The sequence below is a fragment of the Entelurus aequoreus genome, linkage group LG22 (genome assembly GCF_033978785.1).
Source record: "Entelurus aequoreus isolate RoL-2023_Sb linkage group LG22, RoL_Eaeq_v1.1, whole genome shotgun sequence".
Taxonomy (NCBI): domain Eukaryota; kingdom Metazoa; phylum Chordata; class Actinopteri; order Syngnathiformes; family Syngnathidae; genus Entelurus; species Entelurus aequoreus.
The window spans coordinates 30,157,090-30,184,649 of NC_084752.1; the positions used below are offsets into that span (position 1 = coordinate 30,157,090).

Consider the following 27,560-nt stretch of genomic DNA (forward strand, 5'->3'; position numbering starts at 1 on the left):
CAGGGAGGGGTCCAAAACGGGAGAAACAAAACAGGCTATCAAAAACAGCACTAACCTGATCTCTAAACTAACAAAAATATCAATAAACTCAAAACGCTCCAGCTGCGGAGGGAAAAAAGGTGCTATGAATACAATATGCAAAATACAACAAAAAGCGCTCCAATGGAGGAAATGCTAGGAAGCTTAATCTTACCTGACAAAAAGGTCTACAAACAAATGATCCCCATGGGTCAAAAGGTACAAAGACGTGGCAATGGCTGTGAACAGGACTGTGGCAAGGGAACGCTGGAGGTACGCACAAGACGATACGAAACACTCTGGCACAGGACAAGAGGAGGACGAGACATTTCTACACATGAGGGAGGGTGACACAGGTGGGCACAATCAGGCAATCAGGAGAGACATCAGACCAGTGAAACAGGAGGAAGAGCAAGTGACCTGAAATGAGAGGGAGAGTTAACCTTTCAAAATAAAACAGGAAATGCCAAAACAACATAAAACCAGACGACACCCAGACAAGACTTTACCCAGGTCTGAAAGAACCCCCCCTTCTAGGGCCGACTCCTGACGGCCCAGGGACCTCAGGGTGGAGTCTATAGAAGTCCCGGATCAGGAGGGGTCATCAATGTTCCGCTGGGGTATCCACTGTCTTTCTTTGGGACCGTACCCCTCCCAATCCACCAAGAACTGTCTTCCTCGACCTCTGTTGCGTACCGCTAACAGTCTCTTGACCTGGTACAGAAGGCCTCCATCTGCTGCTTCCAGCGGCGGGGTTGGGGGGGTTTGGTGGCTGGGACCATAGGGTTCCCTTTGGCGGGCTTGACTTCGCTGACGTGGAAGGTAGGGTGGACACGGAGTGACCTGGGTAGACGAAGGCGTACTGCTGCCGGACCGATGACCTTGGCGATGGGGAATGGACCCACGAATCTTGGCGCCAATTTCTTGGAGGGGACCTTCAGGTGCAGGTTTTTGGCGGATAGCCATACTTTCTGTCCTGGCTGGTAATTAGGTGCTGGGCGGCGCTTTCGATCTGCTGCGTTCTTGACCCGATCTCCTTGGCGAGCGAGCACTTGTCGGGCCGCGAGCCAGATACGACGGCATCGGTGCACCAGGGCGTGGGCTGAGGGCACGGAAACCTCTGGCTCTGAGTCTGGGAACACTGGCTGGTAGCCGTAGACACACTTGAAGGGGGAGAAGCCAGTGGCAGAGGTGGGCAAGGATCAGTCAATCAGGAGAGACATCAGACTAGTGAAACAGGAGGAAAAGCAAGTAACCTGAAACGAGAGGGAGAGTTAACCTTTCAAAATAAAACAGGAAATGCCAAAACAACATGAAACCAGACGAAACCCAGACAAGACTTTACCCAGGTGTGACACTTTGTTTGCCACTTGCCAGTGTATGAAAAGTGCTAAATAAATAAAGTTTGATTTGATACAGATGGGGGAATTTTTTATATTTTTTTATCATCTAAATGAAAAGATGAAATCCTTCATTATTTAAACATAAACATTTGTTGATAAACCGACATCACCAGTATGTCCATCATGTAGTCTCCACTTTATACATAATTCCTTTTTAACTAAAGGCTAACTTTAAACTTCAAAGGTAAAATTATGACATATGTGAGACATGTGTTATTGACACTGACTTTGTTTGCTGCTGGCCATGTCAGAGAATCCAACTAAGTCTTCTGTGCCGGAAAGGGGACTTTTTTTTCCACTTCCTCCAGGATTTCAAAGGTTTTTGGGGCAATTGGGACTAAGAACCACTGCCCAGGTATTATAAGTGTTAAATCAAAGCTAAATCACAAATAAATACTGTTAAATGTTAGCCGAGGTAGCCTACACATTACATTGCAGTTGGTCTCATAGGAAATATTTACTGGACATATAAACACTGAGACATCAGTTGACTCCAGTGGAAACATGCGATCGTTTGTTTTTACTAACAAAAAAACTGTTGTAAGACATATCAGACCTGCTAATGAGGAAAAGCAAACATCAGAGCATAGTGAAAAAAAAACTTAACAGACACTAAGCTAAGATGTTGATGTTTTGACAGATATCTTATTAGCATATATTGACCTACATTGGATTTATTAAACATTTTTAATGTACAGAATATATCATTAACGTGCTACGTTGGTGTTAGTGGCGTCTTGTAAACAAAACTATGATCATACTTTATGGACAGTTAGGATTAATTTGTTTCAGACATGTTTAACAGTTCACATTAAGGAGCATCACTTGGTTTACATTTGCACAATTCAACTCTGAAAAAGAGTAGGAAAAAGCAAAGCTGAATCAATCCTACTCCTTCCATGTATTGTAGAGATGATTCATTCACACCATAATAACATTAAGTTTAGTTCACGTTCCGTGTAAAAGAAAGTGTTGGAATACATTAAAAAATAAATATAATTAAGCATATAAAGAGCAAGCACATTGGGACTTAATATAAATACTACTTAAAAAATGTAGACTTAAAGGCCTACTGAAATGATTTTTTTTTTATTTAAACGGGGATAGCAGATCCATTCTATGTGTCATACTTGATCATTTCGCGATATTGCCATATTTTTGCTGAAAGGATTTAGTAGAGAACAACGACGATAAAGTTCGCAACTTCTGGTCTCTGATAAAAAAAAAACCTTGCCCCTACCGGAAGTAGCGTGACGTTGTCAGTTGTTCACCTCCTCAAGCTCTGTTTTCAACGCAGCTAGAGCGATTCGGAACGAGAAAGCGACGATTACCCCATTAATTTGAGCGAGGATGAAAGATTTGTGGATGAGGATCGTTAGAGTGACGGACTAGAATGCAGTGAAAGACATATCTTTTTTCGCTCTGACCGTAACTTAGGTACAAGCTGGCTCATTGGATTCCACACTCTCTCCTTTTTCTATTGTGGATCACGGATTTGTATTTTAAACCACCTCGGATACTATATCCTCTTGAAAATGAAGAGTCGAGAACTCGAAATGGACATTCACAGTGACTTTTATCTCCACAACAATACATCGGCGAAGCTCTTTAGCTACTGAGCTAACGTGATAGCATCTGGCTCAAATGCAGATAGAAACAAAATAAATAAATCCCTGACTGGAAGGATAGACAGAAGATCAACAATACTATTAAACCATGTACATGTAACTACACGGTTAATAATTGTCAGCCTGGCAAAGCTTAACAATGCTGTTGCTAACGACGCTGAAGCTAACTTAGCAACTTAGCAACCGGACCTCACAGAGCTATGATAAAAACATTAGCGCTCCACCTACGCCAGCCAGCCCTCATCTGCTCATCAACACCCGTGCTCACCTGCGTTCCAGCGATCGACGGCGCGACGAAGGACTTCACCCGTTCACAGATGCGGTTGGCGGCTAGCATCGGTTGGTGGCTAGCATCGGCTAGCGCGTCTGCTATCCAAGTAAGTCCTCTTGTTGTGTTGCTACAGCCAGCCGCTAATACACCGATCTCACCTACAACTTTCTTCTTTGCAATCTCCATTGTTCATTAAACAAATTGCAAAAGATTCACCAACACAGATGTCCAGAATACTGTGGAATTATGAAATGAAAACAGAGCTTTTTGTATTGGCCTCAATGGGGGAGCCATACCTCTGTTCTACTGGCTACGTCACGCGCATACGTCATATCCAAAGGAGTTTTTCAACCGGAAGTTTAGCGGGAAATTTAAAATTGCACTTTATAAGTTAACCCGGCCGTATTGGCATGTGTTGCAATGTTAAGATTTCATCATTGATATATAATCTATCAGACTGCGTGGTCGGTAGTAGTGGCTTTCAGTAGGCCTTTAATTGTTAACTTCATAACTAATACACAGGTTCAATAAAGTAGTAACTTATTGGTGATTGTCAGTGAATGTATTAAAAATATTGTTATTGTTGACTTACAATGCATTAAGTCTTTGTGAGTCGGGTCTTTTATTTTCTTGTAGTTATGTCGTATTCAGTAAACGTGAAGTTCCTTGATGTCTTTCAAATCAAATCAAACCAAACTTTATATCGCATAGGCAAAATCATAGTGTGCCAGGGGGTTTTGAACAGATACAGGCAAATCTTTTCTTCATGGTTATTTTTTGGTTATTTATGTGCATGCGTATGGGTTCTGTGGTGTGGGTGATAAGAAACAGTTCCTTTCCATGTAGGGCTCTGGCTCTAATGGGTCGGGCTAATGGCTCAGACTTGATACCCAGTTTAGCAGCCAACCCCCAGTCCATTAAACTCTTATCCGCCCCAGAGTCAATAAGTGCCCCAATGTCTGTGACAGTGTGATGTTTTACCTGAACTTTAGTGAGAGTGCGCGTAATGGGGGTAGAAGCTGAGAGTTGACTCACTGCTATGGGTCGCTTAACTGGACAGGTGGCGACGAGGTGACCAGCCTCTCCGCAGTAAAAACACCTTCCTTCGAGTTGTCGTCTCTGTCGTTCCTCCTGCGACAGCCGCGCTCTTCCCAGCTGCATGGGTTCCTTAGCTCCCTCCGTGGGAAGGTGATGACTCGGCTTGGGTGAACCGTGGTGGAAAGCTGGTCCGCGCTGCGTCTGAGAGTGTGCGGCTCCTCCCGTAGTAGTGGTCCGTACGCTCCGATGTCGTCTGAGCTGAGTGAGCCTGTTGTCGGTCCGAATGGCAAGCGCGATAAGCTCGTCCTAACCGGCAGGTAAGTCCAATGGGACGAGAAGATCCTGAATCGGTGCGGCCAGTCCTTTCAAAAATACAAACCCCGTTTCCATATGAGTTGGGAAATTGTGTTAGATGTAAATATAAATGGAATACAATGATTTGCAAATCATTTTCAACCCATATTTAGTTGAATATGCTACAAAGACAACATATTTGATGTTCAAACTGATAAACATTTTTTTTTTGCAAATAATCATTAACTTAAGAATTTGATGGCAGCAACACGTGACAAAGAAGTTGGGAAAGGTGGCAATAAACACATAAAGTTGAGGAATGCTCATCAAACACTTATTTGGAACATCCCACAGGTGAACAGGCAAATTGGGAACAGGTGGGTGCCATGATTGGGTATAAAAGTAGATTCCATGAAATGCTCAGTCATTCACAAACATGGATGGGGCGAGGGTCACCACTTTGTCAACAAATGCGTGAGCAAATTGTTGAACAGTTTAAGAAAAACCTTTCTCAACCAGCTATTGCAAGGAATTTACGGATTTCACCATCTACGGTCCGTAATATCATCAAAGGGTTCAGAGAATCTGGAGAAATCACTGCACGTAAGCAGCTAAGCCCGTGACCTTCGATCCCTCAGGCTGTACTGCATCAACAAGCGACATCAGTGTGTAAAGGATATCACCACATGGGCTCAGGAACACTTCAGAAACCCACTGTCAGTAACTACAGTTGGTCGCTACATCTGTAAGTGCAAGTTAAAACTCTCCTATGCAAGGCGAAAACCGTTTATCAACAACACCCAGAAACGCCGTCGGCTTCGCTGGGCCTGAGCTCATCTAAGATGGACTGATACAAAGTGGAAAAGTGTTCTGTGGTCTGATGTCCACATTTCAAATTGTTTTTGGAAACTGTGGACGTCGTGTCCTCCGGACCAAAGAGGAAAAGAACCATTCGGACTGTTGTAGGCGCAAAGTTGAAAAGCCAGCATCTGTGATAGTATAGGGGTGTATTAGTGCCCAAGACATGGGTAACTTACACATCTGTGAAGGCGCCATTAATGCTGAAAGGTACATACAGGTTTGGGAGCAACATATGTTGCCATCCAAGCAACGTTACCATGGACGCCCCTGCTTATTTCAGCAAGACAATGCCAAGCCACGTGTTACATCAATGTGGCTTCATAGTAAAAAGACTGGCCTGCCTGTAGTCCAGACCTGTCTCTCATTGAAAATGTGTGGCGCATTATGAAGCCTAAAATACCACAACAGAGACCCCCGGACTGTTGAACAACTTAAGTTGTGCATCAAGCAAGAAGGGGAAAGAATTCCACCTGAGAAGCTTAAAAAACGTGTCTCCTCAGTTCCCAAACGTTTACTGAGTATTGTTAAAAGGAAAGGCCATGTAACACAGTGGTGAACATGCCCTTTCCCAACTACTTTGGCACGTGTTGGAGCCATGAAATTCTAAGTTAATTATTATTTGCCAAAAAAAAATAAAGTTTGAGTTTGAACATCAAATATATTGTCTTTGTAGTGCATTCAATTGAATATGGGTTGAAAAGGATTTGCAAATCATTGTATTCCGTTTATATTTACATCCAACACAATTTCCCAACTCATATGGAAACGGGGTTTGTACATCATAGAGGGCTGTGGAGTTCCACCCGCTCTCCGCCGATAACGTGCGGAACCGGATGGCGTAGTCACATACCGAGTTTTGGCCTTGCCTTAGTCTGCTCAGCTCCTGTGCTTTCTCCCGGTCATCGGTGACTGGATCAAAAGTCATTCTTAGGGCCGCTTGGAACTCCTTGAGTGAGCTGCAATAGCTGAGCGCCGGCCCCATTCGGCGGAAGACCAAGCTTTGGCTCTACCCATCAGATGGGAGATCATGAAAGCAATCTTTGCGCGATCAGTAGGGAATGTGTGAGGGTTAAATAGAAAATGAGTAGAACAATCTATGATGAAAGTCTGTTTCACCTGAAGACCTAGCTGCCAATTTACTTCTGGCTCCAGCGTATGACGTAGGCGGAGCAGGTACGGGAGCCGAAGCGGTGGATTGAGGAAGTCGTACGACCATCTCCTGTAGCTGGGAGGTAAGGCGGCCCATATAATCGGCCATTGCCGTCTGAAACTCCTCTTGGCGAGAGAGACGGGCTTCCTGATACTGAAGGATCGCTGAAAACTGTCCTTTCTCTGCTGGGTCCATTCTGGCCAGAATGTACTGTCAGGCTTGGTCAAAAATAGGACTCAGATGCAGAGTTGGGAACAATCCGGCAGGCTTTTATTTTGAATGCTACATTTCACCTCCAGAGACAGGGCAATTCAACAATGGCTATAATCTGACAAACTAGCCGAAAAGGTTCCACAAAAAGGGAACAACCGAAAATCACTCCGAAAGGAGGAAACAAAAAATGTAACTGTATCAGTGTTCAAATAACTTCAATACTAGCTCAAATGTTTCGTCATCTCATCGAATTGAACCCAGGTTGTGACGATTGTTTATTCTATGTGAGAGGGATCACTCGGGGGTTTTTTTTGTTGGCCAAACTGTTGTACTGAAACACTAGGGAGGCGTTGGAGGAGAACAAAGCTTGTTTATTAGACTTCATCTTCATTAGGCATACTGCTTTGTGTTTTATTTTGATATCAAAAAGTAAACACAAGGTTTTTTTTTAACATTGTGTTTTTTTCATGTCACTAAGGTGTTACTTCAAAAATCATTAATGTGACACATAATTTGTTAATGTTTTATTGTGTATAGTTAATTCCTATTAGGGCTGGGAAATATATCGAATATACTCGATATATCGCGGGGTTGTCTCTGTGCGATATAGAAAATGACTATATCGTGATATTCGAGTATACGTTCTCACGCAGTTGCTTTTAGCTGCGGGCATTACACTTCAGGCTTTTCTCACTCTTTCTTGTCTCTCCTTCTCACAGAGAGATAAAACAAACACACCTTCTTACTTACATACGTCACATACTGTCGCGCGTGCAACGTCATTCGCCCTCGGGGAGCAAAGAGGTAGGGGCATGGGTAACGTTAGCAGTGGCAGGTGGTGCTAGCGGAGCCGTGCGAGTGGTAATACGAGAGAGAGAAAGATGTGAATCTGGTAACAAATGGAGGAAGAAGAATTCATTCCCAAGAAAAACAGCATGGGGTCCATCGTCTGGTGGTGGTTTGGCTTCAAGCGGGAAGATGTTGAACATCCATCCATCCATCCATCTTCTTCCGCTTATCCGAGGTCGGGTCGCAGCAGCCTAAGCAGGGAAACCCAGACTTCCCTCTCCCCAGCCACTTCGTCCAGCTCCTCCCGGGGGATCCCGAGGCGTTCCCAGGCCAGCCGGGAGACATAGTCTTCCCAACGTGTCCTGGGTCTTCCCCGTGGCCTCCTACCGGTCGGACGTGCCCTAAACACCTCCCTAGGGAGGCGTTCGGGTGGCATCCTGACCAGATGCCCGAACCACCTCAACTGGCTCCTCTTGATGTGGAGGAGCAGCGGCTTTACTTTGAGCTCCCCCCGGATGACAGAGCTTCTCACCCTATCTCTAAGGGAGAGCCCCGCCACCCGACGGAGGAAACTCATTTCGGCCACTTGTACCCGTGATCTTGTCCTTTCGGTCATAACCCAAAGCTCATGACCACAGGTGAGGATGGGAACGTAGATCGACCGATAAATTGAGAGCTTTGCCTTCCGGCTCAGCTCCTTCTTCACCACAACGGATCGATACAGCGTCCCCATTACTGAAGACGCCTCACCGATCCGCCTGTCGATCTCACGATCCACTCTTCCCTCACTCGTGAACAAGACTCCAAGGTATTTTAACTCCTCCACTTGGGGCAGGGTCTCCTCCGCAACCCGGAGATGGCACTCCACCCTTTTCCGGGCGAGAACCACGGACTCGGACTTGGAGGTGCTGATTCTCATCCCAGTCGCTTCACACTCAGCTGCGAACCGATCCAGTGAGAGCTGAAGATCCTGGCCAGATGAAGCCATCAGGACCTAATCCTGCAGCCACCAAACCAGATCCCCTCAACGCCTTGACTGCGCTTAGAAATTCTGTCCATATAAGTTATGAACAGAATCGGTGACAAAGGGCAGCCTTGGCGGAGTCCAACCCTCACTGGAAACGTGTCCGACTTACTGCCGGCAATGCGGACCAAACTCTGGCACTGATCATACAGGGAGCGGACCGCCACAATCAGACAGTCCGATACCCCATACTCTCTAAGCACTCCCCACAGGACTTCCCGAGGGACACGGTCGAATGCCTTCTCCAAGTCCACAAAACACATGTAGACTGGTTGGGCAAACTCCCATGCACCCTCAAGGACCCTGCCGAGAGTATAGAGCTGGTCCACAGTTCCACGACCAGGACGAAAACCACACTGTTCCTCCTGAATCCGAGGTTCGACTATCCAGCGTAGCTTCCTCTCCAGCACACCTGAATAGACCTTACCGGGAAGGCTGAGGAGTGTGAGCCCACGATAGTTAGAACAGACAACCGTAATATGTCAAGTATGCGGCAAAAGCGTTCCTACAAAAAGTAGCAGCACTACTAATTTGTAGCATCATTTGAAAAGTCCCCCGCTAGAGAGTGAGGAGTGATTGAAACTCCGCATGTCAACATCTCCGGCCCGTCCCATACCCAACAAAATGCCGAAGCAACCAGCACTGACCCAATTGAGCCTGGCGTCTTCCATTTCCACATCAACAAAAAATAGTCAACGACAGAAGGAGATAACGTCCGCAGGAACTTACCACATAGTGAAGGACATACACTATTTTATTTCCTATTATGCAGCTCATTTTTATTTTACAGTTTTTGAAATATCTTGTGTGACATCATGCACAAAAGTGCACTTTATTTGTTTAAAATATCGTAGTGCCTTTCTGTACAAAAAGTGCACTTTAATTTAGTGTTGTTTTGATATGTAATCTTAGTGACATCATGCACAAAAGTGGACTAATGGCTTGTTTTAAAATGTCTGACAATCTTGCACTTTCTGTTTTTGAAATGACATGAATGTTTGTGCCACTGCTTAATAACTGTTCAATAAATACAGTTTTGGTAAATTGACTTAGTTGTGATTTCCCTCTCTGCATGAAAGTTTAAAATGAGCATATATTAATGCAGTATGAACAAGAATGTTTTAATGTAGACACATAGAATCATCCTACTGCTGTGATTATATGCATCAAGTGTTCATTCAAGGCTAATGCAAAATATCGATATATATATAGTGTGTATCGTGACATGTCCTAAAAATATCGAGATATTAATAAAAGGCCATGTCACCCAGCCCTAATTCCTGTACGACATATTTCTGCTCAAAGTCTTAATGGATCTGTCCCGATACAGCATCTACATATAAATGTACATAACTTAAAAAAAAATTAAAACTCTATCAAAATGTAAAACATAGAGATAAAGGCATCATGTAATGACAAAAAGCTGACAAGTTGATGTTATTAAAGAATAAAAAAACCTAATATTTGTCTAATATATGGATAACATTTATAGTCTTTTTTTGTTAGACATTACAAATGACATGATGGTATTACGTTCACACCCCAACACTGCTTTACCTCACAATCAGTAATCATGGTTTCAATATTAATAACAATAATCTTAATTATTACTTTGGCCATAATTGGCTGCCCTAGATCTCATACATGAACACTATTTTTGTATCTACAGTATATTTTTTTATATATTAGTATATTTTTTATATATGTATATATATATATTTATATTATAATCTCCTACCTCGAAAGAAAATAATTTGTGCCTTGGTGCACTTCTAACTTGCCTTGATGCCCTAAAATATGAGCCCTCCTTTAAGGCAACACTTGCCTTGACCTTAAAAAGTAAAAATTTGAGGCCTGTCATGCATGACTAGCAGGTGAGACATCTTTTTAAGTAGCATTTCGTGTAAGATGGCGTCGTCTTTATCCATCGTTGCCGGTAACAGATTCACAAGTCCGATTGTTAAAAGTAATCTACCAAATCAAATCAAAATCAACTTTATTTATAAAGCACATTTAAAATTTACCACAGGGGTAGCCAAAGTGCTGTACAATGGGCAGGTTAAAAGATAATACGAGTACCGAGCAAACAGACCACGATAAAAAATAAATAAATACAATAAATAAAACATAAAAACAGGTTCACAGCAGGTGTATTATGGGGCGCCATTGCAGGATGGATATCACTCAGTGTTAAAAGCCATGGAATAAAAGTATGTTTTTAAGAGAGATTTAAAAACAGGAAGAGAGGAGGCTTGTCTAACACTCAGAGGTAGGTCGTTCCAGAGGTTGGGAGCAGCAGCGGCGAAAGCTCTGTCACCTCTAAGCTTCAGCCTTGTGTCAGGGACCGTCAGTAGCAGCTGATCGGCTGATCTTAGGGATCGGGTGGGGCAGTAAGGCTGAAGGAGGTCGGATTGATATGTTGGCGCGAGGTTGTTTAGACATTTAAAAACAAAAGGAGTTTAAAGTTGATTCTGTAACGCACAGGGAGCCAGTGAAGGGACGCTAATATAGGGGTGATGTGCTCACGTCTGCGGGTCTGTGTTAGCAGACGAGCAGCAGAGTTCTGCACGAGCTGCAGGCGGGCGAGGGAGACGCGTGCAGTTAAACAATAGTTAATCAATTAGCCTGTCGTTAAGAGGGAAAACCTTTCATAAAAATAGATTCACAATGTTAAAAAGTAGATACAAATTAGCGCGCGGGAAGGTGTTCATAGAGCCATGCAAATCTCAGTTTCGCTTCTCAAATATTATGGTGGCAAAAGAGCTTTGACAACAAGAACTTGGACTTGAGTTGGTGAAGACCCAAAAGACAATGTCATTTCTGTTTTATTTTACAGAAAGCTCCTGTCCAACAGTCCAATGATGACTTCTGTGCTGTGGTATTTTCTCACGGGGCTGGCATTTTGCACCACAGCTTGTGCTCTTGAAATCAGCTTCAAAAATACTCCCTACTTCGCGGACAAAGGATCAAGCGTCACACTTGATTGCAAGTACACACATCCCTCTGACAAAGCAACGGTCATAGTGAAGTGGCAATTTACATCGCCAAAAAATCAGAAGAAAATATATAAATTAAACGGTAATTATGAGAATGAAAACAGGATTCACTTTACATCTATCCACCCGACGGTAATTATGAGAATGAAAACAGGATTCACTTTACATCTATCCACTTCAACAATGGAGACGCTTCCATAAGTATCAGAGACCTGCGTATGCCAGATGCTGGGAACTACCAGTCCCACCTGATTGTCGATAATGAAATAATCTTGAAAAACATGAACCTGACAGTTATGGAGAAGCTGAGCACACCGGTGTGTGCTGTGGAAGAAGAGCCCGTGGGGAGTAATGGCGTGACGGTCAAATGCAGATCATCACAAGGCACTCCTCCGCTGTTGAACAGCTGGACAAAGACGAGTGAAAAGCAGACGTTGCCTCCTAACGCCATTGAAGACGCCACAGGAGGGAACTTGTTTGTAAAAAGGATCTCAGAGGACAACTGCGAAAGCTATCTCTGTACGGTCGAAAGTCTGCTTGATACCAAACACTGTGAGATCCTACTTAAGTGTCCATCGTCATCATCGAACAAGAGCGATGCAACCAATTACAGTGAGATCCTACTAACTTGTCCAGAGTCACCGCTGATAACAAGCAATGGAAATAAAGTGATTACAGCAGTGGCTGTGACTGCCGTGCTTTTGCTGGCCATTGTCTTCGTTCTCAGTTTTTGGTCCTTGAGGAAAACAAATCGTGGAAAGCTAGTGATCAATGAAACAGTGACTGAATAGTTTTCCACTGAGAAAACCTTCCGACAAGGTGAAGGACAAGCCTTTTTTTTGTAGTTTTTGTTTCTACAGGTACATTCATTTTATGATGAGGTAGGCCTCTTGGAGGATGACACCCTGTGGCAAAACCATCCATTTTCTATAACATTTGTCATGCAACATAATTTGAGGTTATCTACCCATGAAGCACACATATTAGTCCTAGCTGTCCCTTTAATGGACTCCTAATCTCAACGTGTTACGTAGATAAAACACACCAATAACCGAAACAAACCTCTTCACCACCACAGGCAAAACCAAAGAAAGACCTGTCAAAAGATTATAACTCATGAATGGAATGAATATGAAATAAGTCAGTCGCCCTCAATCTGGAGCCCTATGCTAGATTTCCCCTGGTACGATAAGGATGATTGTGACAAAGGTGAGGGAGCAGCCCCAAGTTTCAAGGGAGGAGCTGGTGCCAATCTTAAGGGAGTTAGGAGCACACATACCAAGAAATACAATAGTTACACACTTTGCTGTAATGGATTAGGATCCTGCAGTGCCCGCACCACAAGGTCCCTGCTCAAGAAGACACATGAACAGACCTGAAGTTTGACAACACACGAATGACTTGGACAGGGCTTGGGAAAAGGCTTTTCTCCACCAAGTACTGAGACATTTTGCATAAAGTATAATTAAATTCCTAACCTTGCAAATACCTCACATCCTTGTGTCAGGGCTATGTTGTGTGATCCTGTTTGTGTGTTACTTTAAAACTAACCATTTGCAGTAATACCTAATGATACACTATACTGGTGGTTAGCATGCAGAAATATGTTGACAAGACCGAGATATCATTTCAGTAGGTGTATATGTATGCTAGCAACATATGTAGTTATATATTAATATTGAAATGCTTTAATGAACATGAATGTATTTTATCTGGTATTCAGTAAGAGAAGATGGATGGATATTGTCATTATAATGGAAAATAGTGTGTAGCTCAATTGTTGTCTGAAATAAAGGTTAGGTGTCCATGAGGGTCAAGTGAAGGTATGATTGTTAATGTCTTGACAGTTTGGATCAAAACCAGCTTTTTTATTGGAAACAACAGAAATCAACAGAAAATAAATTGCAATCAAAAAATCTTTATTAGGGTGCAGGCAATTGACAATGTAATTTAACTTTATTCATACAAGTGCTTAAAAATAATAAAAAGGAAACAATTTTAATTGCGATGATAAATGACACTGGTATAATGCGGACATCTTACTTTTTTTACATTTAAATTGTCACTCAGTTAAAAAAAAAAACACGGTTTTTGGTAAAAGGTAAAACCATGAAATGACTTAACTACCAATCAAGTGAGAGCCCTCGAATGGTACTTCTTTGAATGTGTGCCAACAGAATAACATTTGACTTGAATTTTAACAAATCCAATTTTTGGCATGTCATTGAGCTTATTGAGAGTTATGTAAGGTAACATCTGTTCAAAAATGTAATGTTTTACTTTGATTTCAGGTTTTTCATCTTTGTTGGCTTTCAGTTTGTTCTATGAAGACTTTTAATATCTTTATCTTGTTCTCTTCTTGTGTTCTCCTCTTAACATGACTTGATGACTTTTACTCCTTTTGGAGCCAGAATGAACGAATTGATTTATTGAAAGAAATGTGACACAATGTGAATATCAGTAATAGACAGAGTGATCCCACTATTAGTTTTCGTTTAAAGAAACACACACATACAAATCTTAATTAATCTGAAAGAACATGATATGATCATAACAGGGTTTCTAAGTACCCAAAGAAGACATTGCATAATGTAACATGGTAAAATATGAGTATGATGGTCAAAAGTTAACATACACATGTAAAGAACATCTTGAGTTTCCAAAAATTTCTACAACTCTTATTTTTACTTGTTTGTCACAAGAAAAACATTCATGAAGTTTGGTTCTTTTATGAATTTATTATGGGTCTACTGAAAACTTGACCAAATCTGCTGGGTCAAAAGTATACATACAGCAACATACATGATCAATTTTGGTGATGTAGAAAAGTTACAATCAAATCAAATTAGCTTCATGGCGTGGCCTCTTAACTTCCTGTGAGTGATTATGATTGACGACACCTGTTGACTTCGCTGAGCCATTTAAATAGGGCTCATGTGATGCAGTCATTAGACAATGGGAAAGTCAAAGGAACTCAGCACAGATCTGAAAAAACGAATCATTGACTTGAACAATGTGCTCTAATCACTCTATCACAAAAAAACAAGAGTTCTCAGAGAGGGAAGTGCAGCGAGTGATGAGGCACTGAGGAGGAGGAGAAGTCATAAAGAAGACAGAAGATATGTCACTCACCTTGTCTGTTTCTGTGACGCTTAACAATCAGGGTGATGATGACCGACAGAAGGACCATCACAGCAACGACCCCCACCGTGACAACAGCAAGGACGGTGACGCTCAAGTTGTCTGTTGAGAGGGAAAAGCACAACTCTGTTGACAAAGTATGGCAAGGAAACCTTCATGACTACTTTGCATGTAAACATCAACCATTGTCATCATGACATATAATATAATTTAAATATACAATACAGTTGAACATTAACTACAACAAATGTCAATGTTGTGCTGTACAGATAAACGCATACAGGGAATCATTTGCAAATTGAGTGTAAGAGGATTATTTTGGCTTTCTTGAGCTCACCCATTTACTATTCAATGGATGCTTTCACAGCCTTACAGACAGTCGGACATTCTACAACGCTTTTGAAAACTGCACATTTCTCTCACTCGGTTGTTAAAACAAATCCACAACAAGGAGGCTAAAGAAGATGGTGGATTTTACAACATGAACATTTTAAAAAGTAGAAAGAATCACATTATGGGGAAAAGATTTAAAAAGAGTATTCCATTCTGTCTATTTACATTTGTACTCACTTTACTAAAGATTATGACTCCATTGATCTATTTTTTGTCTAGCAGAAATATCGAAATACATCCAACATTTCTACTGATATGCTTTGGTGAAGCCATGTTTCTATGTTTAAATCCGAAATGATGGTAAGAAATATGAATCAGGTTTCTTTTGAGCTGATGGTCCTTATGTTTAAATGACCACTAAGAATATCTCCAGGACTTGACTTAAAGTCCCATATTTACAGTCTGAAACAGTCCCATTAACTATGTTTACCTTCCGAGTGATCTGTGGGCTTGCTGGGGTCAGGAGTTGGCTGGACTGGGTCAGGTGATGGCACGGCTGCCGTTGTTGCAGGCGTCCAAGTCAGTGAGACCGGGTGGATTGTTGGCTCGGCCGTCGTCGTTGGCGGCGTCCAAGTCGGTGAAATTGGGTGAGGTGTTTGCTCGGCCACTGTTGTTGCCGGCGTCCGAGTCGGTGAGACCGGGTGGGGCGTTGGCTCGGCCGCGGTTGTTGCCGGAGTCCAAGTCGGTGATACTGGGTTGTCCGTTGGCTCGGCCGCCGTTGTTGCCGGTGTCCAAGTCGGTGAGACTGGGTGGAGCGTTGGCTCGCCCGCTGTTATTGCAGGGGTCCAAGTCGGTGTGACTGGGTGAGGTGTTGGCTGCGTCCAAGTTGGTGTGACCGGGTGGGGTGTTGGCTTGGCCATGGTTGTTGCCGGAGTCCAAGTTGGTGACACTCGGTTGGGTGTTGGCTCAGCCGCCATTAATGCAGGCGTCCACGTCGGTGAGACCGGGTGGGGCGTTGGCTCGGCCGCGGTTGTTGCCGGAGTCCAAGTCGGTGATGCTGGGTTGTCCGTTGGCTCGGCCGCCGTTGTTGCCGGTGTCCAAGTCGGTGAGACTGGGTGGAGCGTTGGCTCGCCCGCTGTTATTGCAGGGTTCCAAGTCGGTGTGACTGGGTGAGGTGTTGGCTGCGTCCAAGTCGGTGTGACCGGGTGGGGTGTTGGCTTGGCCATGGTTGTTGCCGGAGTCCAAGTTGGTGACACTCGGTTGGGTGTTGGCTCAGCCGCCATTAATGCAGGCGTCCAAGTCGGTGAGACCGGGTGGGGCATTGGCTCGGCCGCGGTTGTTGCCGGAGTCCAAGTCGGTGATGCTGGGTTGTCCGTTGGCTCGGCCGCCGTTGTTGCCGGAGTCCAAGATGGTGAGACTGGGTTGGGTATTTGCTCGGCCGCCGTTGTTGCAGGCATCCAAGTCGGTGAGAATGGGTGGGGCATTGGCTCGGCCGCCGATGTTGCTGCAGTCCAAGTCGGTGAGACTGGGTGGAGCATTGGCTCGGCCGGCGTTGTTGCCGGTGTCCAAGTCGGTGTGACCGGGTGGGGTGTTGGCTTGGCCATGGTTGTTGCCGGAGTCCAAGTTGGTGAGACTCGGTTGGGTGTTGGCTCAGCCGCCATTGTTTCAGGCGTCCAAGTCGGTAAGACTGGGTGGAGCGTTGGCTCGCCCGCCGTTGTTGTGACCGGATGGGCCGTTGGCTCGGGCGCCGTTGTTGCCGGAGTCCAAGTTGGGGAGACTAGGTTAGATGTTGGTTCGGCCGCCGTTGTTGCAGGTGTCCAAGTCGATGTGACCGGGTGGGGCATTTTCTCGGGGGCGGTTGTTGCCGGAGTCCAAGTTGATGTGACTGGGTGGAGCGTTGGCTCGGCCACCGTTGTTGCCGGTGTCCAAGTCGGTGTGACCGTGTGGGGCATCTGCTCGGCTGCGGTTGTTGCCGGCGTCCAAGTTGGTGGGACCGGGTGGGGAGTTGGCTCAGCTGCGGTTGTTGCCGGAGTCCAAGTCGGTGATACTGGGTTGTCCCCTGGCTCGGCTGCCGTTGTTGCCGGAGTCCAAGTTGGTGGGACTGGGTTGTCCGTTGGTTCAGCCGCTGTTGTTGCCAGAGTCCAAGATGGTGAGACTGGGTTGGGCATTGGCTCGGCCGTCGTTGTTGCAGGCATCCAAGTCGGTGAGAATGGGTGGGGCGTTGGCTCGGCCGCCGATGTTGCTGCAGTTGAAGTCGGTGAGACTGGGTGGAGCGCTGGCTTGGCCATGGTTGTTGCCGTAGTCCAAGTTGGTGATACTGGGTTGTCCGTTGGCTCGGCTGCCGTTGTTGCTGGAGGCCAAGTTGGTGAGACTGGGTTGGGCATTGGCTCGGCCGCCGTTGTTGCCGGAGTCCAAGTTGGTGAGACTAGGTTGTCCGTTGGTTCAGCCGCCGTTGTTGCCGGAGTCCAAGATAGTGAGACTGGGTTGGGCATTGGCTCGGCCGCCGTTGTTGCAGGCATCCAAGTCGGTGAGACCGGGTGGGGCATTTGCTCGGGTGCGGTTGTTGCCGGCGTCCAACTTGGTGGGACCGGGTGGGGCGTTGGCTCAGCTGCGGTTGTTGCCGGGGTCCAAGTCGGTGATACTGGGTTGTCCGTTGGCTCGGCCGCCGTTGTTGCCGGAGTCCGAGTTGGTGAGACTGGGTTGGGCATTGGCTCGGCCGCTGTTGTTGACAGGGTCCAAGTCGGTGACACTGGGTTGTCCTGTGGTTCGGCCGCCGTTGTTGCCGGAGTCCAAGTTGGTGGGACTGGGTTGGGCATTGGCTCGGCCGCCATTGTTGCAGGCATCCAAGTCGGTGAGAAAGGGTGGGGCGTTGGCTCGGCCGCTGATGTTGCAGGCATCCAAGTCGGTGAGAAAGGGTGAGGCGTTGGCTCGGCCATCGTTGTTGCCGGCGTCCAAGTTGGTGAGACCAGGTGGGGCGTTGGCTCGGCCGCGGTTGTTGCCGGAGTCCAAGTCGGTGATACTGGGTTGTCCGTTTGCTTGGCCGCCGTTGTTGCTGGAGTCCAAGTTGGTGAGACTGGGTTGTGCATTGGCTCGGCCGCCGTTGTTGCCGCATTCCAAGTCGGTGTGACTGGGTGGAGCATCGGCTCGGCCGTCGTTGCCAGCGTCCATGTCGGTGAGATTGGGTTGGGCATTGGCTCGGCCACCGTTATTGCAAGCATCCAAGTCGGTGAGAATGGGAGTGGCGTTGGCTCGGCCGCCGTTGTTGCCGGAGTCCAAGTCGGTGATACTGGGTTGTCCGTTTGCTCGGCCGCCGTTGTTTCAGGCGTCCAAGTCGGTAAGACTGGGTGGAGCGTTGGCTCGCCCGCCATTGTTGTGACCGGATGGGCCGTTGGCTCGGGCGCCGTTGTTGCCGGAGTCCAAGTTGGGGAGACTAGGTTAGATGTTGGCTCGGCCGCCGTTGTTGCAGGTGTCCAAGTCGATGTGACCGGGTGGGGCATTTTCTCGGGGGCGGTTGTTGCCAGAGTCCAAGTTGATGTGACTGGGTGGAGCGTTGGCTCTGCCACCGTTGTTGCCGGTGTCCAAGTCGGTGTGACCGTGTGGGGCATCTGCTCGGCTGCGGTTGTTGCCGGCGTCCAAGTTGGTGGGACCGGGTGGGGCGTTGGCTCAGCTGCGGTTGTTGCCGGAGTCCAAGTCGGTGATACTGGGTTGTCCCCTGGCTCGGCTGCCGTTGTTGCCGGAGTCCAAGTTGGTGGGACTGGGTTGTCCGTTGGTTCAGCCGCTGTTGTTGCCAGAGTCCAAGATGGTGAGACTGGGTTGGGCATTGGCTCGGCCGTCATTGTTGCAGGCATCCAAGTCGGTGAGAATGGGTGGGGCGTTGGCTCGGCCGCCGATGTTGCTGCAGTTGAAGTCGGTGAGACTGGGTGGAGCGCTGGCTTGGCCATGGTTGTTGCCGTAGTCCAAGTTGGTGATACTGGGTTGTCCGTTGGCTCGGCTGCCGTTGTTAATGGAGGCCAAGTTGGTGAGACTGGGTTGGGCATTGGCTCGGCCGCCGTTGTTGCCGGAGTCCAAGTTGGTGAGACTAGGTTGTCCGTTGGTTCAGCCGCCGTTGTTGCCGGAGTCCAAGATGGTGAGACTGGGTTGGGCATTGGCTCGGCCGCCGTTGTTGCAGGCATCCAAGTCGGTGAGACCGGGTGGGGCATTTGCTCGGGTGCGGTTGTTGCCGGCGTCCAACTTGGTGGGACCGGGTGGGGCGTTGTTTCAGCTGCGGTTGTTGCCGGGGTCCAAGTCGGTGATACTGGGTTGTCCGTTGGCTCAGCCGCCGTTGTTGCCGGAGTCCGAGTTGGTGAGACTGGGTTAGGCATTGGCTCGGCCGCTGTTGTTGACAGGGTCCAAGTCGGTGACACTGGGTTGTCCTGTGGTTCGGCCGCCGTTGTTGCCGGAGTCCAAGTTGGTGGGACTGGGTTGGGCATTGGCTCGGCCGCCGTTGTTGCAGGCATCCAAGTCGGTGAGAAAGGGTGGGGCGTTGGCTCGGCCGCTGATGTTGCAGGCATCCAAGTCGGTGAGAAAGGGCGAGGCGTTGGCTCGGCCATCGTTGTTGCCGGCGTCCAAGTTGGTGAGACCAGGTGGGGCGTTGGCTCGGCCGCGGTTGTTGCCGGAGTCCAAGTCGGTGATACTGGGTTGTCCGTTTGCTTGGCCGCCGTTGTTGCTGGAGTCCAAGTTGGTGAGACTGGGTTGTGCATTGGCTCGGCCGCCGTTGTTGCCGCATTCCAAGTCGGTGTGACTGGGTGGAGCGTCGGCTCGGCCGTCGTTGTTGCCAGCGTCCATGTCGGTGAGATTGGGTTGGGCATTGGCTCGGCCACCGTTATTGCAGGCATCCAAGTAGGTGAGAATGGGAGTGGCGTTGGCTCGGCCGCCGTTGTTGCCGGAGTCCAAGTCGGTGATACTGGGTTGTCCGTTTGCTCGGCCGCCGTTGTTGCCGGAGTCCAAGTTGGTGAGAGTGGGTTGGGCATTGGCTCGGCCGCTGTTGTTGCCGGAGTCCAAGTCGATGATACTGTGTTGTCCATTTTCTTGGCCGCCGTTGTTACTGGAGTCCAAGTTGGTGAGACTGGGTTGGGCATTGGCTCGGCTGCCGTTGTTGCAGGAATCAAAGTCGGTGAGAATGGGTCGGGCGTTAGCTCGTGTGTCGTTGTTGCCGGAGTCCAAGTCGGTGTGACTGGGTGGTGTGTTTGCTCGGCCGCCCTTGTTGCCGGCGTCCAAGTCGGTGAAATTGGGTGGGGCGTTGGCTCGGCCGCCGTTGTTTCCGGAGTCCAAGTCAAGGAGACTAGGTTGGATGTTGGCTCAGCCGCTGTTGTTGCAGGCGTCCAAGACGGTAACACTGGGTGGGGCGTTGTTTCAGCTGCGGTTGTTGCCGGGGTCCAAGTCGGTGATACTGGGTTGTCCGTTGGCTCGGCCGCCGTTGTTGCCGGAGTCCGAGTTGGTGAGACTGGGTTGGGCATTGGCTCGGCCGCTGTTGTTGACAGGGTCCAAGTCGGTGACACTGGGTTGTCCTGTGGTTCGGCCGCCGTTGTTGCCGGAGTCCAAGTTGGTGGGACTGGGTTGGGCATTGGCTCGGCCGCCGTTGTTGCAGGCATCCAAGTCGGTGAGAAAGGGTGGGGCGTTGTCTCGGCCGCTGATGTTGCAGGCATCCAAGTCGGTGAGAAAGGGCGAGGCGTTGGCTCGGCCATCGTTGTTGCCGGCGTCCAAGTTGGTGAGACCAGGTGGGGAGTTGGCTCGGCCGCGGTTGTTGCCGGAGTCCAAGTCGGTGATACTGGGTTGTCCGTTTGCTTGGCCGCCGTTGTTGCTGGAGTCCAAGTTGGTGAGACTGGGTTGTGCATTGGCTCGGCCGCCGTTGTTGCCGCATTCCAAGTCGGTGTGACTGGGTGGAGTGTCGGCTCGGCCGTCGTTGTTGCCAGCGTCCATGTCGGTGAGATTGGGTTGGGCATTGGCTCGGCCACCGTTATTGCAGGCATCCAAGTCGGTGAGAATGGGAGTGGCGTTGGCTCGGCCGCCGTTGTTGCCGGAGTCCAAGTCGGTGATACTGGGTTGTCCGTTTGCTCGGCCGCCGTTGTTGCCGGAGTCCAAGTTGGTGAGAGTGGGTTGGGCATTGGCTCGGCCGCTGTTGTTGCCGGAGTCCAAGTCGATGATACTGTGTTGTCCATTTTCTTGGCCGCCGTTGTTACTGGAGTCCAAGTTGGTGAGACTGGGTTGGGCATTGGCTCGGCTGCCGTTGTTGCAGGAATCAAAGTCGGTGAGAATGGGTCGGGCGTTAGCTCGTGTGTCGTTGTTGCCGGAGTCCAAGTCGGTGTGACTGGGTGGTGTGTTTGCTCGGCCGCCCTTGTTGCCGGCGTCCAAGTCGGTGAAATTGGGTGGGGCGTTGGCTCGGCCGCCGTTGTTTCCGGAGTCCAAGTCAAGGAGACTAGGTTGGATGTTGGCTCAGCCGCTGTTGTTGCAGGCGTCCAAGACGGTAACACTGGGTGGGGCGTTGTTTCAGCTGCGGTTGTTGCCGGGGTCCAAGTCGGTGATACTGGGTTGTCCGTTGGCTCGGCCGCCGTTGTTGCCGGAGTCCGAGTTGGTGAGACTGGGTTGGGCATTGGCTCGGCCGCTGTTGTTGACAGGGTCCAAGTCGGTGACACTGGGTTGTCCTGTGGTTCGGCCGCCGTTGTTGCCGGAGTCCAAGTTGGTGGGACTGGGTTGGGCATTGGCTCGGCCGCCGTTGTTGCAGGCATCCAAGTCGGTGAGAAAGGGTGGGGCGTTGGCTCGGCCGCTGATGTTGCAGGCATCCAAGTCGGTGAGAAAGGGCGAGGCGTTGGCTCGGCCATCGTTGTTGCCGGCGTCCAAGTTGGTGAGACCAGGTGGGGAGTTGGCTCGGCCGCGGTTGTTGCCGGAGTCCAAGTCGGTGATACTGGGTTGTCCGTTTGCTTGGCCGCCGTTGTTGCTGGAGTCCAAGTTGGTGAGACTGGGTTGTGCATTGGCTCGGCCGCCGTTGTTGCCGCATTCCAAGTCGGTGTGACTGGGTGGAGCGTCGGCTCGGCCGTCGTTGTTGCCAGCGTCCATGTCGGTGAGATTGGGTTGGGCATTGGCTCGGCCACCGTTATTGCAGGCATCCAAGTAGGTGAGAATGGGAGTGGCGTTGGCTCGGCCGCCGTTGTTGCCGGAGTCCAAGTCGGTGATACTGGGTTGTCCGTTTGCTCGGCCGCCGTTGTTGCCGGAGTCCAAGTTGGTGAGAGTGGGTTGGGAATTGGCTCGGCCGCTGTTGTTGCCGGAGTCCAAGTCGATGATACTGTGTTGTCCATTTTCTTGGCCGCCGTTGTTACTGGAGTCCAAGTTGGTGAGACTGGGTTGGGCATTGGCTCGGCTGCCGTTGTTGCAGGAATCCAAGTCGGTGAGAATGGGTCGGGCGTTAGCTCGTGTGTCGTTGTTGCCGGAGTCCAAGTCGGTGTGACTGGGTGGTGTGTTTGCTCGGCCGCCCTTTTTGCCGGCGTCCAAGTCGGTGAATTTGGGTGGGGCGTTGGCTCGGCCGCCGTTGTTTCCGGAGTCCAAGTCAAGGAGACTAGGTTGGATGTTGGCTCAGCCGCTGTTGTTGCAGGCGTCCAAGACGGTAACACTGGGTGGGGCGTTGTTTCAGCTGCGGTTGTTGCCGGGGTCCAAGTCGGTGATACTGGGTTGTCCGTTGGCTCGGCCGCCGTTGTTGCCGGAGTCCGAGTTGGTGAGACTGGGTTGGGCATTGGCTCGGCCGCTGTTGTTGACAGGGTCCAAGTCGGTGACACTGGGTTGTCCTGTGGTTCGGCCGCCGTTGTTGCCGGAGTCCAAGTTGGTGGGACTGGGTTGGGCATTGGCTCGGCCGCCGTTGTTGCAGGCATCCAAGTCGGTGAGAAAGGGTGGGGCGTTGGCTCGGCCGCTGATGTTGCAGGCATCCAAGTCGGTGAGAAAGGGTGAGGCGTTGGCTCGGCCATCGTTGTTGCCGGCGTCCAAGTTGGTGAGACCAGGTGGGGAGTTGGCTCGGCCGCGGTTGTTGCCGGAGTCCAAGTCGGTGATACTGGGTTGTCCGTTTGCTTGGCCGCCGTTGTTGCTGGAGTCCAAGTTGGTGAGACTGGGTTGTGCATTGGCTCGGCCGCCGTTGTTGCCGCATTCCAAGTCGGTGTGACTGGGTGGAGTGTCGGCTCGGCCGTCGTTGTTGCCAGCGTCCATGTCGGTGAGATTGGGTTGGGCATTGGCTCGGCCACCGTTATTGCAGGCATCCAAGTCGGTGAGAATGGGAGTGGCGTTGGCTCGGCCGCCGTTGTTGCCGGAGTCCAAGTCGGTGATACTGGGTTGTCCGTTTGCTCGGCCGCCGTTGTTGCCGGAGTCCAAGTTGGTGAGAGTGGGTTGGGCATTGGCTCGGCCGCTGTTGTTGCCGGAGTCCAAGTCGATGATACTGTGTTGTCCATTTTCTTGGCCGCCGTTGTTACTGGAGTCCAAGTTGGTGAGACTGGGTTGGGCATTGGCTCGGCTGCCGTTGTTGCAGGAATCAAAGTCGGTGAGAATGGGTCGGGCGTTAGCTCGTGTGTCGTTGTTGCCGGAGTCCAAGTCGGTGTGACTGGGTGGTGTGTTTGCTCGGCCGCCCTTGTTGCCGGCGTCCAAGTCGGTGAAATTGGGTGGGGCGTTGGCTCGGCCGCCGTTGTTTCCGGAGTCCAAGTCAAGGAGACTAGGTTGGATGTTGGCTCAGCCGCTGTTGTTGCAGGCGTCCAAGACGGTAACACTGGGTGGGGCGTTGTTTCAGCTGCGGTTGTTGCCGGGGTCCAAGTCGGTGATACTGGGTTGTCCGTTGGCTCGGCCGCCGTTGTTGCCGGAGTCCGAGTTGGTGAGACTGGGTTGGGCATTGGCTCGGCCGCTGTTGTTGACAGGGTCCAAGTCGGTGACACTGGGTTGTCCTGTGGTTCGGCCGCCGTTGTTGCCGGAGTCCAAGTTGGTGGGACTGGGTTGGGCATTGGCTCGGCCGCCGTTGTTGCAGGCATCCAAGTCGGTGAGAAAGGGTGGGGCGTTGGCTCGGCCGCTGATGTTGCAGGCATCCAAGTCGGTGAGAAAGGGCGAGGCGTTGGCTCGGCCATCGTTGTTGCCGGCGTCCAAGTTGGTGAGACCAGGTGGGGAGTTGGCTCGGCCGCGGTTGTTGCCGGAGTCCAAGTCGATGATACTGGGTTGTCCGTTTGCTTGGCCGCCGTTGTTGCTGGAGTCCAAGTTGGTGAGACTGGGTTGTGCATTGGCTCGGCCGCCGTTGTTGCCGCATTCCAAGTCGGTGTGACTGGGTGGAGCGTCGGCTCGGCCGTCGTTGTTGCCAGCGTCCATGTCGGTGAGATTGGGTTGGGCATTGGCTCGGCCACCGTTATTGCAGGCATCCAAGTAGGTGAGAATGGGAGTGGCGTTGGCTCGGCCGCCGTTGTTGCCGGAGTCCAAGTCGGTGATACTGGGTTGTCCGTTTGCTCGGTCGCCGTTGTTGCCGGAGTCCAAGTTGGTGAGAGTGGGTTGGGCATTGGCTCGGCCGCTGTTGTTGCCGGAGTCCAAGTCGATGATACTGTGTTGTCCATTTTCTTGGCCGCCGTTGTTACTGGAGTCCAAGTTGGTGAGACTGGGTTGGGCATTGGCTCGGCTGCCGTTGTTGCAGGAATCAAAGTCGGTGAGAATGGGTCGGGCGTTAGCTCGTGTGTCGTTGTTGCCGGAGTCCAAGTCGGTGTGACTGGGTGGTGTGTTTGCTCGGCCGCCCTTTTTGCCGGCGTCCAAGTCGGTGAATTTGGGTGGGGCGTTGGCTCGGCCGCCGTTGTTTCCGGAGTCCAAGTCAAGGAGACTAGGTTGGATGTTGGCTCAGCCGCTGTTGTTGCAGGCGTCCAAGACGGTAACACTGGGTGGGGCGTTGTTTCAGCTGCGGTTGTTGCCGGGGTCCAAGTCGGTGATACTGGGTTGTCCGTTGGCTCGGCCGCCGTTGTTGCCGGAGTCCGAGTTGGTGAGACTGGGTTGGGCATTGGCTCGGCCGCTGTTGTTGACAGGGTCCAAGTCGGTGACACTGGGTTGTCCTGTGGTTCGGCCGCCGTTGTTGCCGGAGTCCAAGTTGGTGGGACTGGGTTGGGCATTGGCTCGGCCGCCGTTGTTGCAGGCATCCAAGTCGGTGAGAAAGGGTGGGGCGTTGGCTCGGCCGCTGATGTTGCAGGCATCCAAGTCGGTGAGAAAGGGTGAGGCGTTGGCTCGGCCATCGTTGTTGCCGGCGTCCAAGTTGGTGAGACCAGGTGGGGAGTTGGCTCGGCCGCGGTTGTTGCCGGAGTCCAAGTCGGTGATACTGGGTTGTCCGTTTGCTTGGCCGCCGTTGTTGCTGGAGTCCAAGTTGGTGAGACTGGGTTGTGCATTGGCTCGGCCGCCGTTGTTGCCGCATTCCAAGTCGGTGTGACTGGGTGGAGTGTCGGCTCGGCCGTCGTTGTTGCCAGCGTCCATGTCGGTGAGATTGGGTTGGGCATTGGCTCGGCCACCGTTATTGCAGGCATCCAAGTCGGTGAGAATGGGAGTGGCGTTGGCTCGGCCGCCGTTGTTGCCGGTGTCCAAGTCGGTGATACTGGGTTGTCCGTTTGCTCGGTCGCCGTTGTTGCCGGAGTCCAAGTTGGTGAGAGTGGGTTGGGCATTGGCTCGGCCGCTGTTGTTGCCGGAGTCCAAGTCGATGATACTGTGTTGTCCATTTTCTTGGCCGCCGTTGTTACTGGAGTCCAAATTGGTGAGACTGGGTTGGGCATTGGCTCGGCTGCCGTTGTTGCAGGAATCAAAGTCGGTGAGAATGGGTCGGGCGTTAGCTCGTGTGTCGTTGTTGCCGGAGTCCAAGTCGGTGTGACTGGGTGGTGTGTTTGCTCGGCCGCCCTTGTTGCCGGCGTCCAAGTCGGTGAAATTGGGTGGGGCGTTGGCTCGGCCGCCGTTGTTTCCGGAGTCCAAGTCAAGGAGACTAGGTTGGATGTTGGCTCAGCCGCTGTTGTTGCAGGCGTCCAAGACGGTAACACTGGGTGGGGCGTTGTTTCAGCTGCGGTTGTTGCCGGGGTCCAAGTCGGTGATACTGGGTTGTCCGTTGGCTCGGCCGCCGTTGTTGCCGGGGTCCGAGTTGGTGAGACTGGGTTAGGCATTGGCTCGGCCGCTGTTGTTGACAGGGTCCAAGTCGGTGACACTGGGTTGTCCTGTGGTTCGGCCGCCGTTGTTGCCGGAGTCCAAGTTGGTGGGACTGGGTAGGGCATTGGCTCGGCTGCCGTTGTTGCAGGCATCCAAGTTGGTGAGAAAGGGTGGGGCGTTGGCTCGGCCGCTGATGTTGCAGGCATCCAAGTCGGTGAGAAAGGGCGAGGCGTTGGCTCGGCCATCGTTGTTGCCGGCGTCCAAGTTGGTGAGACCAGGTGGGGCGTTGGCTCGGCCGCGGTTGTTGCCGGAGTCCAAGTCGGTGATACTGGGTTGTCCGTTTGCTTGGCCGCCGTTGTTGCTGGAGTCCAAGTTGGTGAGACTGGGTTGTGCATTGGCTCGGCCGCCGTTGTTGCCGCATTCCAAGTCGGTGTGACTGGGTGGAGCGTCGGCTCGGCCGTCGTTGTTGCCAGCGTCCATGTCGGTGAGATTGGGTTGGGCATTGGCTCGGCCACCGTTATTGCAGGCATCCAAGTAGGTGAGAATGGGAGTGGCGTTGGCTCGGCCGCCGTTGTTGCCGGAGTCCAAGTCGGTGATACTGGGTTGTCCGTTTGCTCGGCCGCCGTTGTTGCCGGAGTCCAAGTTGGTGAGAGTGGGTTGGGCATTGGCTCGGCCGCTGTTGTTGCCGGAGTCCAAGTCGATGATACTGTGTTGTCCATTTTCTTGGCCGCCGTTGTTACTGGAGTCCAAGTTGGTGAGACTGGGTTGGGCATTGGCTCGGCTGCCGTTGTTGCAGGAATCCAAGTCGGTGAGAATGGGTCGGGCGTTAGCTCGTGTGTCGTTGTTGCCGGAGTCCAAGTCGGTGTGACTGGGTGGTGTGTTTGCTCGGCCGCCCTTTTTGCCGGCGTCCAAGTCGGTGAATTTGGGTGGGGCGTTGGCTCGGCCGCCGTTGTTTCCGGAGTCCAAGTCAAGGAGACTAGGTCGGATGTTGGCTCAGCCGCTGTTGTTGCAGGCGTCCAAGACGGTAACACTGGGTGGGGCGTTGTTTCAGCTGCGGTTGTTGCCGGGGTCCAAGTCGGTGATACTGGGTTGTCCGTTGGCTCGGCCGCCGTTGTTGCCGGAGTCCGAGTTGGTGAGACTGGGTTGGGCATTGGCTCGGCCGCTGTTGTTGACAGGGTCCAAGTCGGTGACACTGGGTTGTCCTGTGGTTCGGCCGCCGTTGTTGCCGGAGTCCAAGTTGGTGGGACTGGGTT

General features: G+C 50.4%; 1 protein-coding gene across 2 annotated transcripts; it reads right to left on the reverse strand.

The window, feature by feature from the left end:
- On the reverse strand, positions 1–27,558 carry LOC133639503 (mucin-2-like). 2 transcript variants are annotated; one of them, XM_062032849.1, is made up of 3 exons: positions 15,650–27,558; positions 14,818–14,928; positions 1–1,274 (listed from the first exon to the last, which is right to left on the reverse strand). In XM_062032849.1, exons 1-3 carry the CDS (start codon positions 27,456–27,458, stop codon positions 1,246–1,248), a joined length of 11,949 nt encoding a protein of 3,982 aa, XP_061888833.1. In that variant the 5' UTR covers positions 27,459–27,558; the 3' UTR covers positions 1–1,245. The 2 variants fall into 2 exon arrangements, with proteins under 2 accessions (XP_061888833.1, XP_061888834.1); XM_062032850.1 differs by lacking the exon at positions 1–1,274 and adding an exon at positions 13,596–14,670.
- Between the last annotated feature and the right edge of the window lie 2 nt (positions 27,559–27,560).

What these genes read in the sequence shown, in the direction of transcription:
- LOC133639503 (XM_062032849.1), bottom strand. Translation starts at nt 27,458, where the DNA reads ATGCCCAACCCAGTCTCACCAACTCGGACTCCGGCAACAACGGCGGCC. An exon ending in GCCCACAGATCACTCGGAAG is followed by an intron (nt 14,929 to 15,649) that starts GTAAACATAGTT and finishes CCCTCTCAACAG; the next exon opens with ACAACTTGAGCGTCACCGTC. An exon ending in GCGTCACAGAAACAGACAAG is followed by an intron (nt 1,275 to 14,817) that starts GTGAGTGACATA and finishes CTCTCGTTTCAG; the next exon opens with GTTACTTGCTTTTCCTCCTG.